Raw genomic sequence first — 17,050 nt, 5'->3', positions numbered from 1 at the left:
GTTATGAATCCACCTTGCAAAGCAGGGGGTGCAGGTCTGACCCCTGGTCGGAGAACTAAGATCCTGCCTCCGGCAACTACTGAGCCTGCGTGCTGCGATACCACAACGGAAGATCGTGCGTGATGCAGTGAAGATCCCGAGGGCCACAGCTAAGACCCCACATGGCCAAATTGCTCACTTAAATTATTTTTTTTTTAAAACCACACATCAACAAAATTAGTAGGTCAGTTAATGGCAGCAGAGTCTGGGAAACACTGCTGAAAACAGAATTCCCTTAGAGGAAAGGACTATACACCCAGCATGCAGAGTGCAGCTGAAAAGGACAGATCGAGAAAAGCACAGCATTCCTAACACACTACTACTGTGTGTGCTCAGTCGCTCAGTCCCGCTCTGCGACCCTGTGGACCGCAGCCGCCAGGCTTCTCTGTCCACAGGACATTTCAGACAAGAATACTGGAGTGGGTTGCCATGCTCTCCTCCAGAGTGTCTTCCCAACTCATGGATCAAACCCACGTCTCCTGTGGGTCTCCAGCGTCTCCTGCATTGGAAGGCAGGTTCTTTACCACTGAGTCAGGGGAAGCCCAAGCTTACTGCACCTAAAAGAAACATTGCCTTATATTCATTCCTTTTTCTGCCCTTTAGTGCTGTAACCAAGAAATCTAACAGCATGATGAAAAACGCACGTAAGAAGTAAAAAGGAATACTGTGAAAGGGGAGTGCTCCTGTACGGTCAATTCTTTTATCAAAGATCTCTTTTCATCAAAAAAAGGAAAAGCAGAAATGAAAAACAGACCTGTCCAACAGAAAGTGTCCTTGAAGTGGGAAATCCAATCAACAGAATATAAAATGTAACACATACACAGAATGATATTAAGAAAGTTTTCTGACAGGATTAAAGAAAGCAATCTTAAGTCCTGGAAGAGCACGTGGAGTTTCAGAAAAATGTAACACAAAGTGGTCCGGGGAGTAACAGATTATAAGGGAGTTACTAAAGTGACTAATGTCGCCAAACCACAGAGATTAAAAAAAAGCAGTTATACCCATGAAAAGCGCATCACCCACAATGCGTAGGTGGGAGGTAGGGAACGCGGGATGGGAGGTTGGGTGCATTTGACCAGCCTGAGGTTTCTCCCCTCGCCACTGAAATACTGCAAGACCCCAAAGTGATGGCCACCAAGCCCCAGAGACTGGTCAGAACCCATCATACCCAACCAGGGCGCTGCAACCATGTGAGACATCGTTAGGCAAAGAAAACAGGAATACAGCCAACTAAGAAAGTAGCCAAAATAAAAGACGCTATGTTGGGAAAACCATACCTGATGGAAGCCCTGAATCAATTTACATAGAGAACTGAGCCAAATAATGTTGAGGAACACAGTTACCGAACAGAATGAGAATCACGGCGTACAATTAATAGTATAACTTTTTACAATGAGAGCCTGGGGCAGCAGGGGATGGATGAGAAAGCTGATAGCGTCCTTGTCCTTCAGGAGGTCAGTCAATGAACTCTGTCCAAGTAGAAACACTGTCTGCAAAAGCTACAATTCTGACCTCGTCACACATTCGAACATCTATCCCCTTGACCTTCAACGAACCTTTTAGAAAGCCAGCACTCAGGGTTCGAGGGATATTTCTTTGAAGTTTAATAGTATTTTCATTTCACTTCAGCATCTTTCCTTTTATTGAAATCCACTAAAAACAATATTTTTATTGTCAAGTGGCACTGCGGACAAGCTGCACCATCTACCGTTCTTCCCAAGTCTCCCCAGACTTGTGTAGCTGCATTAGAAACTGGTGCTGGGAATTCCCTGGTGGTCCAGTGGTTAGGACTCGGAGCTTGATGGGGGCACCAAGCTCAGCATGGCCAATAAATACAAAAAGACAAAAGAAAGGAAGGAAAAAATGTTGTCAACCAGTGTCACTGGAGGTTGGTTGGCTAGGATGTTGGTGGAGCGGGGGGAGGTGGAGGGGGAAGAAAATATATTTTTTCTTTGTACTTTCCAGAGCTAATTGATTATATTGAGCATGAATCATTTTATCACTTTATGCAAATACAGACTGATTTGTCCAAAACAAACAAAACAAGCTGGGGAAAAAAGTTCCAAGATGTTAACAGTCATTAGTAATAAATGGTGGGTATAAGACAACAATTTTCTTCTTTATCCTTTCCTGTATTTTTTTCAGGAAAAAAAGTAATCCGATGTCATTAGAGAATGTAAGGTGATACTGAAATTTGACAGTAGTTACTAAAATGTGGGCTTCCCTGGTGGCTCACATGGTCAAGAATCTGCCTGCAGTGTGGGAGATCAGGGCTCAATCCCTCGGTCAGGAAAATCCCCTGGAGAAGGGGATGGCAACCCACTTCAGTATGCCTGAAGAATCCCATCGACAGAGGAGTCTGGAGGGCTACAGTCCATGGTGTTGCAAAGAGGAGGACATGACCAAGTGACTAACACTTTCACTTTAAGAGAAAAAAAAACACACAACTGAAAACCTCTGCATAGAAACACATGTAGACAGAGAGTGATTACCCTGGATAAGAGGTTACAGATGACTTCTTTCTCCTTCTTTCTTACCCATTTTCCAATTTCTGAAGTGTGAAGATTACTTGCGTAATTAAAAAGACACATCTCACCAACTGCCCTTTGAGCGTCCCCGTGATGGTAATACTAAAATAGGGACTAGGAGTTATCTGTCCACAGTGTGTAAGTTCAACTTGCGTTTGTGCTAATCTACATGTCAGCAACAAGCCTGAGAGAAAAGGGCTTGTCGTGCTTCAATGGCACAGGTTCAGAAATCTCACTGGATTGTGTGAATAAAGTTTCTGTGGTGTTTGAAAAATAAATAAATAAAAAGACACATCTCAGGTTTGTTTTTTAACAGAACGGGCTTCTCACGATGCCATGATTTCCAGAGGGAGTGTCCCAGCAGAGCCCCGAACGGTGCGTGTGGGAGGAGCTGAAACTCGGAGAGGATGGGAAGGTGATTTCTAAACTTCTGCAGAGCCCTGCTGTCCAGGGATTCAGTGCACAGTGGAACAAGGACAAAGACGGGCCTGAGGCAGACCCAGCCCAGGGCACTTCCCCGGCACCGTCACGGAGTGCACTCGCACCTGGGGCGAGGGTTACGTCAGACACAAGACGGAAAAGAAAACGGCTGGGTTCCTCCGGGAACCACACACCACCTGGACCGTCTGTCCAACCCGGCTGTCCAGCCTTTAGAACCACCACGTGCTTCTGATGGTTGAGAGAAGGAACAGAGAGCTCACAGCAGCGGATGAGGTTCGGCGAGTTACCTTCAAGCATCACCACCATGCAGACACCCATGCTCAGACCTCAAGGTGGGGAACGCTCCACCTGGGATGAAACTCACCCGTGGCCACGGCCCAGTAAACGTCCGATCCGCTCAGTAACTCACCACATGCTATGGGAGAATACGCCTGGGAGCCGGGCACCTGGAGCAGAATTCGGAACGGAGCAACCCGGGCGTTGGAATCCAGCACCGCGTCCAGGGCACCCACCAGGCGACCTTCAAGAGACAAGAGGACAACGCACGCGTGAGCACAGGCACGACAGCCGGCAGCCCACTGGGAAGGCGGGGCGGTAACTCCGAGCGCCAGCAGCCTCTTTTTTCGTTAAATTTCATTGAAGTATAGGTGGTTTATAATGTGTTGATTTATTCTGTACAGCAAAGTGATTCAGGTCTACATATATACACTTTTCTTTGTCATATTCTTTTCCATTATGGTTTATCACAAGATACTGAATACAGTTCCCTGTGCTATTCAGCAAGATTTTGTCCATTTTTTAAATTTATTTATTTTTAAATGGAGAATAACTGCTTTACAATGTTGTGTTGGTTTCTGCTGTACAACAACATGAATCACCCATAAGTATACATATGTCCCCAACCTCATGAGCCTCCCTCCCTCCAACCCAGCCCCCTTCCCACTCCTCTAGGTTGTCAGAGAGCACAGGCTGAGATTCCTGTGTTTTAGAGCAACTTCCCACTAGCTATCTATTACATATGGTAATGTATATTGTATGTCAAGGCTACTCTCTCAATTGGTCCTGCCCTCTCTTTCCCTCACTGTATCCACTCTACCTCACGTCTCTATTCCTGCCCTATCCATTCTACACATAGTTTCCATCTGCCAGCGCCAAACTCCTAATCCACGCCCTGCCCTCCCCTCGGCAACCACAAGTCTGCTCTCTATGTCTGCAAGATTGTTTTGAAGATACGTTCATTTGTATCCCATTTTAGATTCCATGTATAAGTGCCACCATATGATATTTCTTTCTCTTTCTGACTTACTTCATTCACTATGGTAATCTCTAGGTCATCCATGATGCTGCAAATGACATTATTTCATTTTTTTGGTGACTGAGGAATACTCCATTGTATATATGCACCACGTCTCCTTTATCCATTCAACTATTGATGGACACTTAGGTTGCTTTCATGTCTTGGCTATTGTAAACAGTCCAGATTAACCATATACAGTAGGACCTTGTTGTTTATCCATCCTATATGTAACAGCTGGCTTCTGCCAGCCTCGAACTCCCAGTCCACCCCTCCCCAGTCCACCCTCCCCCTCGGCAACCACAAGTCTGCTCTCCGTCTGTGAGTCTGTTTCACAGGCATGCTCGCTCATGTAGTAGTTTAGCTTCTACATACAAGTGCTATAATATCTGTCTTTCTCTGATTTACTCAGTATGATAATCTCTAGGTCCATCCATGTTACTGAAAATGGCATCATTGCATTCTTTTTTATGACTGAGTACTATTCCCCTGTATATCTATACCACACAGAAGAAGTCTTTCTGTTTGGAAAGACCCAAGGCTCAGGAACTTTGCAATGGGCAGCAAGTTTTATGCCAACACAACCAACCTGGCCCCTTCACTTGGAAGAAGGTGTGAGGAGCAGCAGTTAAAAAGTGATGAGGGGACTTCTGGGTTCAGCTCTAACACTAGAATACTCCAAGATTCTCCTTTAGGAAACCATAGAAAGAAGAGCAACATAACCCTAAAGAAAGCAGAAGAAAATAATAAAAATTGAGCCAAAAAACCAAACATAATTCAAAACAGAAAAACAATAGCAAAAAAAATCAATAAAACCAAAATCTGATTCTTTGAAAAGATCAATAAAAGTGACAAGCCTCTAGCTAGGCTAAGGAAGGAAAAAGGAGAGAAGATACAAATTACCAATATTAGAAATGTTCCCTGAGATATTAAAAGGATGATAAAGGAATGTATGAACAATTCTATACTCACAAATTTGATAATTTACATGAGATGTACCCATTCCTTGAAAGACACAAATTATCAAAACTCACACAAAGAGAGCCAAATCATTTGAATAGATCTATATCTATTAAAGAAATTGATGAATCAATAGGAAGGAAGAAACAAAACTGCCTTTGTTCTCAGATGACATGCTTGATTTTACAGAAAAATCCCAAAGAATCAATAACCAAAAACAAAAAACTTAAGGAACTCATAAGCAAACAGAAAGGCTGTCAGACAGAGGGGTAAATGACCAGTGCTTTCCCAAATACCAGCAATGAACAACTGGAATTTGTCAAGAATATAAATACCATTGACAATAGCAAAAGATGTTCTTATCAGGCAGAAATCTAAATACGCGTAGGATCTATGTGCAAAAAACTACAAAACTCTGATGAAAGGATTCAAAGAAGATCTAAACAAAAGGAAACATAATCCATGTTCTTGGGTTGAAAGATTCCGTAGTGTTAAGATGTCAAGTCATCCCAACCTGATCTATAGATTCAAGGCGACACAACGAAAATTTTGGCAAGCCATTTTGTAGATATTGATAAATTGATTAGAAAGTCTACTTGAAAAGACAAAGACCTATTACTACTACTACTGAAGAAGAACAAAGTTGGAGGACTCGTGCTATATAATTTCAATCTTAACTACTGTACCAAGCAATAGTAATCAAGACAGAGTGGTATGGGCAATAAAATACACAGGTCAGTGGAACAGAATCAGACCTCACAAATGTATCCTACAAGTACAATTAACTGATTTGTGACAAAGGAGCAAAAGTAATTCAATGAAGGATAGTCTTTTCAACAAATGGTTCTGGAACAACTGGACATCTATATGAACGAATACAAACCTAAGACACAGATTTTATACCTTTCAAAAATTAACTCAAAATGTATCACACACCAATTGCTGACAAGGATGCCAGCAACAGGAACTTATTCATTGCTGATGGGAATGCTTAGGGTAGTCACTTTGGAAGACACTCTGGTTGTTCTTGACGAGTTAAACATAGTCTTACCCCACAGGGCAATCACACTCTTAAGTATTCATCCAACTGTTTTTGAAAACTCACGCCCACACAAAAACCTGCACACAAATACTTACAGAAGTTGTATGCATAATTGACCCAAACTGGAAACGACCAAGATGTCCTTCAACAGGTGAACGGATAATCAAACTGTGGTACATAATTCAATGGAGTATTTTTCAGTGATGAAAAGAAGCAAATTACCAAGCCTTGAAAAGAAAGAGAGACCTTAAATCCATATTGCTAAGTGAACGAAGCCCTCCTAAAAAGGCTATATTCTGCACGATTCTAATTATTCTAGGGAAAAAAAAAGGGAAATATAGCAAGGGTAGAAAAACCAGTGATTACCAAGAAGGGGCTGAATGAGTCAAATGTGGGGGACTCTTAGGGTGAAACCATTCTGCATGATACTCTAATTGTATATACATGACACTGTGCCTTTGTCAAAATCCACAGATGTTTCCAGCATAAAGAGTGAACTTTCATGTTTGCAAATTTTGAAAAAAATTCATTTAGGAAGGTCCAGGGGTTCCTAAGTGAATGTAGAATATGACCAAAAAAAAAAAATCTAATTGTATTACAAATGTATGAAATGAGAGTGAAGGGTATACAGGAAAAGGGTTTGACTTAAGCAACTGTGGAAATGAACAGAGTCTTTAGGAAGAAAGGTCAAAGAAACGTGCTTAAGTACTGTACTCCAGAGAGTCCACTGCTAACAATTCTGATACATTTCTGGAATCCTAGAAACCAACAATCAAAAAAAAGAGGATGATGGAAGGTGACAGCCAGGTTCCTAACTGGAGTGGGAGTTTACAGGTAAGCAAGGCAAAGAGGCAAGAAATGCAGTAATTAAGACTTCCTTGGTGGTCCAGCGGTTAAGAATCCACCTGCCAATGCAGGGGCCACGGGTTTGATCCTTGGTCTGGGAAGATCCCATCTGCACGAGGCAGCTAAGCCCGTGCGCTGAGAGACTGAGCTCCAAAACGAGAGACGCCGCCACAAGTGAGAAGCCCACGCGCTTCAACGAAGAGAGGAGCTCCTGCTCTCCACTAGAGAAAGCCCACGTGCAGCGATGAAGACCCACCGCAGCCCAAGTAAAGTAAAAAGACAGTACTTAGAGTCAAACACACTGGTATGAATGACGTTTAGTTTACCACAGATACAAATGGCTACATACAGAAACAGTGATGTGTGTATACACAGAGGTAGTACATTAGATCTCCTTGCTCTGTTAGCAGAAAGGACCCAGACGCCAGGAGCACACCCAGCACCCAGGTCTTGGTTTCTACCAACCTCCAGTAAAAGGAACTGGGACACTTTGGGAAAATGGCTGATTCTAGATCTGCAGCAGGAAATACATAAGATGATCCTGGAGCACCTTGTAGTGGCTGAAAAGTAAGCAAGTGCTCAAAAAAAGAAAGAAAGAAAAAGTCCCACGGGACAGGAAGTGGAGGCAGTAACTATTCAGTGGGAGAAACTTGGCAAGCAATACCTTGGCCAGGTGATAAAGGTCAGTGTGGGTCATAACCCTCTGACAGGATGCAATAAGAACAGCATTTTACCCCATTTCTCCTCCCAAACACCCTTAACTTAACCCCATTCTAGTCATGAGAAAAACTTCAGACAAATTCCAATTAAGGAACATTCTACAGAATGTCTGACCAATATACTCCTCAAAACTGTCAAGAGCAAAACAAGCAGAAGTGTGAGAAGCTGTTACAACCCAAGTGACAAGTAAATGTATCCGCGGGCAGAAAAAAGACCAGAGAAAACTAAAGAAAAGACGGACTTCGGTAAAAATCATCATGTTCGTTTTCTACTGCTTCTGCGCCAAGTTACCACATAATAGCTTAAAACAAAAAAACTTATTGGAACTTCCCTGGCAGTCCAGTGGCTAAGACTTCGCCTTCCAATGCAGGGGGTATGGGTTTGATCCCTGGTCGGGAGCTAGGATCCCACATGTCTCAGGGCCAAAAAACCAAAACAGAAAACAGAAGCAATACTGTAACAAACTCAGTAAAGACTTTAAACATGATCTCCTCTCTTACAGTTCTGTACCTCAGAGGTCTAATGCTGATCTGAGCAGAAATCAAGGTGTCAATAGGTGTCTTCTTTCTAGGGGCTCTAGCTGAGAATTCATTTGCCTGCCTTGTCCAGCTTTCAGAAGCCACTCACTTTACTTGGCTCATGGCCCCGCCTCTATATTCAAAGCCAGAAACACCGGGACAAGTTCCCCACACTGCCATCTCCCTGGGTCTCTTTTCAGAGTCCTGCTTCTGGCTTTAAGAGCCCTTGTGATAACACTGCGCCTACCTGGACAATCTCTCTAGTCTGAGGTCCACTGATGAGCAACCTCAATCCTACCCGTGCTCTTAATCCCTCTTTTGCCATGTGACCTGATGGCAGGTTCCAGTCATTATTCTGCAGATCACAGTAACTAATCAGTATCAGTTGGTTAACTGCAACTAAACACACCATACTGACATGTCAATAACAGCAGACATGGCACGGGGGGTGTATAAGAACTCCATCTACTATCTTCTCAATTTTTCTCTAAACCTAAAACTCGTCTAAAAATAAAGTTTATTAAAAAGAAAAGGACATAGAGAGGTGGGAGGTGGGAGGGAGGTTCAAAAGGGAGGGGACATATGTATACCTAGAAAAGGAAATGGCAACCCACTTCAGTATTCTTGCCTGGAGAATTCCATGGACAGAGGAGCCTGGCGGGCTATATACAGTACACAGGGTTGCAAGAGCTGGACATGACTTAGTGACTAAACCACCACGGCTGATTCATCTTGATGTATGGCAGAAACCAACACAATATTGTAAAGCAATTATCCAATTAAAAATTGCTTTTTAATTTTTAAAAAAGAAAAGGGGAGCCAACCCAGTCAGTGTCCACCTGCAGACAAGTACAGGGGTGACCCCTCTGTCTGTGCAAATGCAAACACTCCTGCAAGAACCTCCAAGAGCAGCAGGAGCGATGAGCGGGGAAGGGGAATAAGCCAGAGCACTCGGGGGTGGAGCCCACCAAAGCACAAAAGCGAAATAGGAGACAAGAGGCCAAGACCACAGAGAAGAAGCAAAGCCAGGAGGAAGGGCAGCGAGAGAGGAAAACCAAAGTGAGACACGAACTCAGGAAGAGAAAATCATCCTTCAATTTCTGTTGTTTACAGAGGTGAACCAGAAGAAATTAGCATGGCAAAGAAATCCTTCAACGTTATTTTTTAAAAGTGGTAATATGTCTGCAAATTTCAAGTGCACCCAAGACAAAAACATGTACACCTATACACCTAAATAAACCAAACATTCAGAAAAACACTCAGGCACAGCTCCTAACGGCAGGGTACACTGTCCTACTTACTCTGCCCTTTTATAAAGAAGCTGAAGATAACTCCCATGGATGTCTTTTAGGACAGCGATCTCTGACCTTTCTGGCACCAGGGACTGGTTCTGTGGAAGACAATTCTCCACGGGAGGGTGCAAGGTATGGTTTCAGGATGATTCAAGTGCATTACTTCCGTGTGCACTTCATTTCTATTGTTATTGCATCAGCTCCACCTCAGATCATCAGGCATTAGATCCTGGAGGCTGGGGACCCCTGCTTCAAAGGTGCGTGTGTGCTCAGTCTTATCCGACGCTCTGCGACCCCATGGACTGTTGCCCACCAGACTCCTCGGTCCATGGATTCTCCAGGCAAGAATAGAGAAGTTGTCATTTCTTTCTCCAGGGGATCCCCCTGATCCAGGGATCGAACCCACATCCCCTGGATCTCCTTGCGTTGGGAGGCAGACTCTTTACCACTGAGCCACCTGGCAGCCCATTAGCAATATTTATTAGCTAGGCTTAGGCTCATTAAGAGGAGAGCATGGCAACCCACTCCTGTATTCTAGCCTGGAGAATTCCCATGGAGAGGAACAAGTTCCCCCCAACAAAAGCAGGGCAGTGCTTGGGGGTTTTCTGGGTTCCCTGTTTCCCAGGCAGTCCCATATGCTCGTCTGGAGCTCCAGGGAAACCCTCCTGGTGTCCCGTGAGTGCAACACTCCTATTTTTAACTAATCAGAATAACAACTCAGGCTGAGATAGCTGTAGAGTGACAAGTTTTATAATTAGGGCCCAAAGAGGGACGGGGGAAAAATTTGCCACCAAGCAAGAAAGCTGCTACTCTTTCCTCCTGGCTGGATTCCACGCACGTGGATGCAACCAAGTATAAGATGAAACCACAGCCTCTGACCTGGGAAAAGAAAGGATGCCTGGAGAAGGCTTCCCTTGGCCTCCTGGCTCTATAACCTCTATGCTGGGCCCAGGGGCTTACCGCTGGCAGCAGTGACAAAGTTCTGCGCTCTGAGCAGTAAGAGCTGCTGCTGCTGCTGAGTCGCTTCAGTCGTGTCCGACTCTGTGCGACCCCAGAGACGGCAGCCCACCAGGTTCCCCCGTCCCCGGGATTCTCCAGGCAAGAACACTGGAGTGGGTTGCCATTTCCTTCTCCAATGCATGAAAGTGAAAAGTGAAAGTGAAGTCGCTCAGTCGTGTCTGACTCTTAGTGACCCCATGGACTGCAGCCTACCAGGCTCCTCCATCCATGGGATTTTCCAGGCAAGAGTACTGGAGTGGGGTGCCATTGCCTTCTCCATTACATATGTATAATATAGTACAAATATTTTTCTAACCTTTAATTTCCCAAGCATGTTCATTCACATCTGATTGACTGATAGTACGTAATATTCTTTTGCAACAGGTCAGTCAGGACATCTGTGTTATCCCAGTTATACAAAAACAGATACAAAATGGTGTTGGGACTTCCTTGCCTGAAATTACTAAGCATGTGTGCATATATTTTTAAAATCTCTTTATTTCCACTCTGCCCCTTTGGCTGAACTTAATACAATATCTGCCCTTCTCTTGTAAGAGCACCAGAGTGTAATAAACCCATTTTGAAAAACAGCGACACCCATCCCCCATGAAAAGCATTTTAATGAAAGTCAGAAAACCAGAAAGCCTAAAGTCCTTTTTTCTCCTCCTGTACTAATGAAAGCAGATCCTCCTGGTGGCTTAACAGTATACCTGAGGGATTTACCTCGTAGTCCAAAGATTAGGAATCCACCTTCCAATGCAGAGGACTCGGGTTCAATCCCCAGTCAGAGAACTAAGATCCCACAAGCCCCAGGGCAACGAAGCCTGCCCACCGCAACTACTGAGCCCATGTGCCACAACTAGAGAAACTGTTCACTGCTGCCAAAGATCCCACACAAGACAACAATGATCTGATGCAGTCAATAAATTAATTACTTACTTTAAAAAAAGGCGGGGGGCGGGGGGGAGACTACCCTGGTAGTCCAGTGGCTAAGACTCCGAGCTCCCAAGGCAGGGGGCCAGGGTTCACTCCCTGGTGGAGGAACTAGATCCCACATGTCACAGCTGTGAGCTTGCATGCCACAACTAAGGCCCTAAGCGACCCCACGACAAACACTTCCACCTCTCCAGCAGACAAGCTTCAAGGTCACAGGACATTCACGGGGCACCAGCTCAGCACTCTAACCCCCCATCAGGAGACCAATCTGGGCTACATCTCTGTCTTCATGTCAGGGCTGTCTGGTTTGGCTGTTGTCCCTGTTTTGGAAACTGGGGTGGGGAAAGCAAATGAAGAACCAGAATAAAGGGGAAAACTCTTAGTTTTGAAAAATGACAAATAACCATAAAGGATTACAGGAAGTTCTTCCGGGCTGTGCTGTGCTTAATCGCTCAGTTGTGTCCGACTCTTTGCTACCCCATGGATGGTAGCCCACCAGGCTTCTCTGTCCATGGGGATTCTCCAGGCAAAAATACTAGAGTGGGTTGCCATGCCCTCCTCCTGGGAACATTCCCAACTCAGGGATCAAACCCGGGTCTCTTACATGGCAGGTGGATTCTTTTACCATCTGAGCCACCAGGGAAGCCCAAGAATACTGCAGTGGTAGCCAGCCTATCCCTTCTCCAGGGGATCTTCCTGACCCAGGAATCAAACTGGGATCTCCTGCACTATGGGCAGATTCTTTACCAGCTGAGCTACCGAGGAAGTCCAAAGTTTTCTCTCCTGACTGTCAAAGAGGGAAGACGAAAGTTGGGGTATTTGCATTCTCAACATGAGGATGTTGAGAGTTCCCCTCTTTGAAGTAAAATTCATAACCCAAAATACTCAATTTCAATTTTTTTTACAAAGCATTTTATAGAAGTCGATATCTCTTTTCATGTGGTTCCCTTAGGAGTCCACACATTTCCAGTAAACCCAGGAGTTGCTGGTGCCGTTTCCAGAGAATGCAGCAGCTCGATGGGCAAGGCCACAGGGTAACCATGACAGTCCAGGAGGAGGGCTTCAAGGCCATCACAAGGGAGGGATTCCAGAGTCAGCTGTTGAAAACAGGGCAGGCAGCCAGCAGGCCCTCACCTGCACACCACGTCCCCGATACACGGGAGCAAGGCAGGCCACGCAAGGACCCCCGGCATCTCAGGAAGCCAAAAAGCAACAGTGTCCAGACAGTGGCTCTGTTCAGCTGCGGGAGTCACCGCGCCAGACCAGCTGCCCTGCTCATGTTCATGCTGGAATTAAAAGGAGATTTTTTTTTTGTCTTCACTCCAAAACTGTGAAAATTCTTTATTGGGTACAGGCTTTCAGCTTTCCAAAATGCAAAGATCTCTGGCATTGGGTAGTAGTAATGACTGTCTAACGTGAATATACTTAATACCTACTGAACTGGACACTTAAAAACAGTTAAGATGGCCAATTTTATGTTGCGTGTTTTATACCACAATTGTCTTAAACTATGAAAATGTTAATGGTCGGAAATTTCCGCAGCTGGCTTCCTAAAGTAAGTATAGAAACTTTTCCTAACCCCACCCCCCAACTGACAAATCCCAAACACATTTGAACATAACTGTCCACCCAGCTGAACCCTGACATGTTCTCCTAGCCACTCCATAAATAATCCTTGGATGGGAACCAAGCCGTCTGCTTTGGCTCAAACTTAATGTACGGATCCTGCCATCATGAACCTCCAAACAGGGTGATGTAATGCTCAAAATACGTGACAGCAAGAATCCTGCTCTGAAACGTCACCGTGACAGCCAGTTCCAGCGCAGGGACTGCCCTGCCTTACAGACAAGTGTTGCTGCGGGTGCGATGAAACACTCTTCTGAAAACTTCCCAGCATTTCCATCTACCTGGCCATCCATTTACCTGGTCTTTCTGCATGGCAGTTATGCACAGCGATTAGAATTAAGTTCTTTTAGAAAAGGGATGATTCAAGGGTATGAAATGAAAGGGCAAAAGACACCAGGAAAGAAGGAAAAACAAGACTCAGCAAAGGTGGGACTTCCCTGGTGTCCAGTGGCTAATACCCCATGCTTCCAATGCAGCGGGCCTGAACTCGATCCCAGGTCAGGAAACTAGACCCCGCGTGCTACAACGAAAGAGCCTGCATGCTGCAACTAAGACCCAGCACAGCCAAATGGATAAATTAATAATAATAATAATAAAAGACTCAACAAAGAGCTTGGCTTTAAGATCTGATACAGCGACAGCAGCAGCAGCAAAGCCCCCAGAGGTACATGCTTTCCCAGTTTTACCATTGTTTCCAGTTTAGGTTATAAAAAAAAAAAAAAAAAAAAAAGATCTGATACAGTTGTCAAGCGAAACACCAGCCGTGAGGGCATCTGGGGTGCCCAGGAAAGGCCTGTTGCCCGCCTCCATGGCCAGACCAGCACAGTCCAGGGGCACCCAGAACTCCTCCCTGGACACTGACTCTGAAATGAAAGTCTATGAAATGGGATCCCATTGCTCCAGCGCTGCCCACTCACCTGCCTGATGGGTCCATCCGTGTGCTTATCTGCCCTTCCCATGCAGCCTGCCTCTTTCTAGAAACCTGTCACCCTTTTTTTTAACATACAGAAAGCTGTACATAATTAACATATGCAACAATGTTTTGAAGATAAGTGTACACCCACGAAACCATCACCACAATCTATGCCACAAACATGTCCAACACGAGTTCCCTCTCTGCCTTTTACTGGGTCAGCCAAAAGGTTCCATTGGGGTTCTTTCCATAAGACATTATGGGAAAACCCAAACGAACCTTTTGGCCAACCCAATATTAATATGTATATACATATAATGCGGTAAGAACATTTAACATAAGATCTACCCTCTTGACAAATGTTTAAGTATACAGATTGTTAACTTAGGCATTTGATGCTGTATGGTAGGCCTCTAGGACCTATTCACCTTGTATAACTGAAACTTTGTGCCCTTTGACTAATTTTCCCCTCCCCCAGGACCTGGCAACCACCATCCCACTCTCTCCTCCTGGGAGTGTGACGATTTCAGATTCATTACCTACATCGTGTGTGGCTTGAGTCCTTCTGCAACTGGCTTTTATCACTTAGCGTAATGTCCTCAAGGTTTACTCATGTTGTTGGAAATGGCAGAATTCCCTCTTTTAAGGCTCTGTCACCCATTTCAATCCCAAACCTTCCCTCCTAATATTTCCTAATCCATGAAGATTCCCTAACCCATGAAGAGTGGACCATCTCTAGTCCACTGAAGCCTAGAAAAACAAATCACAAAATTACATCATTCAACTGTGTTGCAATCAAATGTAACAGCAGCAGCCCTATTCCCTTGCCAGTTTCTGCTACTTCAAAACAACCAAATCCTCTGGCAAAACGTTTTTGATCTCTCTAATCTGTGGAGAAACTATCTGCCTTGGGTCAATTATTTTAATAGCCTGATACATGTGGTGCCTGTAGACTGTGACAGGAGACTTTCCATTTGAGACAGAGTAATTTATCACTTTTGATGACCCATGTTTAACAAACCCAACAGAACCCCCAAAATCACATGCAGGGAACCAGTTACAAAGAACAGCGTTTCCAAAAATCTTTTCCCCTCAAAATAAGACCCAGTCTCAGTTTGTCCTCCTAAAGCTATCCCATGTTTTTTGGTTTTGATCTTCTTGATTATAAAATGAACACTTTTTTTGTTGTAGAAATTTGGGGAAATTCATAAAAGCACAAAGAAAAAAATTAAACTTATCTCACATCTTGCCACATGACAATAACCCCTGGTCTGTGCTCCCGGTGTTTTTTCTTAACCAATCACAAATTTAGACTATTAAGCTCTCACACTGGGGGTGGTGAGGCTTGCAAGTTAAACAAGACTAAACATGAAACACAAAGAAGTCTCCTTTTGTGCTCAGAGACAGTTGCAGAAAGGCTGGTAAACTTGCTCAACAAGACTCCTAGGCGGTGCACAAACCAGCCTACCAGCCGAATCTAATCACAAGTGCAGCCCGCTGCCCACCAGCTCCTTGGAGCTGTTACAGCCACAATCCAACCTGCAAACCACACTTTTGCTTAATGGCCTTGTACATCATTGAAGGCAGGAAGTGGAGCTTGGAGGCAGTGAAGGAGCACAGAGAAATAAATAAGACCAAGCAATAGTGCCTCCTTGGCAAAATGGAAATCAATAGAAGAGTCAAAAGGGTCAGCCGGGCAAGACAGTTCCATCGGCTCAAGTTCAAGCGAAAGACAGTACCCGGTGGATTCCAGTCCCTCACGTGGAAAGTCAGCCCCCAACCCCCACCCCTGGGGAGCCTGTAAAACTCCTTTAAAAGGGATGAGCCCGCCTGTTTCATCAGGCTTATCAATGCAGCCGCTCCTGTGCAATTTTTAAAACACACTTTCACTGAACACCTACCACATGCCAGTATCGTCTACGCTTACAAACTCCAGCCAGTAAGGCCACGGTGGGTTCCATCCAGCTTGGAAGTGAAGGCTGCAGATGTATTGGACCCAAAGACATCAAGCTTTGCATGTCAGTATTCCGCACAAACGTTTTACAAAAACCCTTACAACCTTCACAAAAAAGGCCTTACTTACTTCTCACTTTCATTTAGACGCTTCTGTCCTGGATCATAACACACTCTTTTCAGGATCAAATTATACCTAATTTGCTACAACTAAGTACTGAATGTTTACAACCCACGAACCGCTCTTACTGTCAAGAGCCTCTTTACAGGGAGACAAAGGGTGGGCCAGGGAGCCTGCATCAGCCCCGACACCTGGTGCACCTGCCCCTCAGCCTCCCCTTAAGCAGCAGCTGCTCGATGAACCCTCGGGACAAGATGAGATCAAAGGTGTGGTTCCTTGAGCTTGTTTAGGGGCCACCGGCCCCCAGACGCCACAAGGAGCTGGAGTTGTGTTCACTGTGGACTCTGATCTCGCAACGCGGTCACTCAAAGCCGGCCATCTGTCACTCCCTTTCAGAGCCTCATTAGGCTATCAACAGTTGCTGGATTCTCTTACAGAACTCCCCTAATCTTATCTGGGGCTAAGGCAGAACATAAGTGTTTCAGTAACTAAATTTATCCCAGAGACTAAGCCGGTTTTCTTGTTTTCTGTTTTGTTTTGTGGTTAGAGGAAAGCCACGTGCAAGCCTTCCACTCCACAGTCATACATATACAGACCGTTGCTGTTGTTCAGTCACTAACTCATGTCCAGCTCTTTGCAACCCCATGATGTAGCCCACCAGGGTACTGTCAATTGGATTCTCCAGGCAAGAATACTGGAGTGGGTTGCCATTTTCTTCTCCAGGGGTCTTCCCAACCCAAGAATCGAACCTCCTGTATCTCCTGCATTGCAGGTGGATTCTTTACCACTGAGATTCAGATTAATGAACTCAAGAAAAGCAGA

The 17,050-nt window shown here is 44.8% G+C and overlaps 1 protein-coding gene across 9 annotated transcripts in view; it reads right to left on the bottom strand.

Annotated features, from left to right (window-relative positions):
• TBC1D8 (TBC1 domain family member 8) overlaps positions 1–17,050 on the bottom strand; it is a 141,079-nt gene that overhangs the window by 87,676 nt on the left and 36,353 nt on the right. For 4 of the 9 annotated variants that reach the window (XM_086327923.1, XM_086327928.1, XM_086327927.1 and 1 more), the window contains exon 2: positions 3,418–3,528. The exons of 2 other annotated variants lie outside the window; for them this stretch is intronic. In XM_086327923.1, the coding sequence (XP_086184049.1) occupies positions 3,418–3,528 (111 nt within the window). Of the gene's footprint in view, positions 1–3,372; positions 3,529–4,891; positions 5,028–17,050 lie in introns of those variants that run through there. 3 more of the 9 variants (XM_086327922.1, XM_086327929.1, XM_086327926.1) reach the window with 2 other exon arrangements.

This window comes from Bos grunniens, chromosome 11 (genome assembly GCF_055505025.1).
Source record: "Bos grunniens cultivar Pamir isolate PY7600 chromosome 11, Bosgru_T2T1.0, whole genome shotgun sequence".
NCBI lineage: Eukaryota > Metazoa > Chordata > Mammalia > Artiodactyla > Bovidae > Bos > Bos grunniens.
The sequence above is the reverse complement of the archived record's forward strand: the minus strand, read 5'-3'. Positions and strand labels throughout refer to the sequence as shown.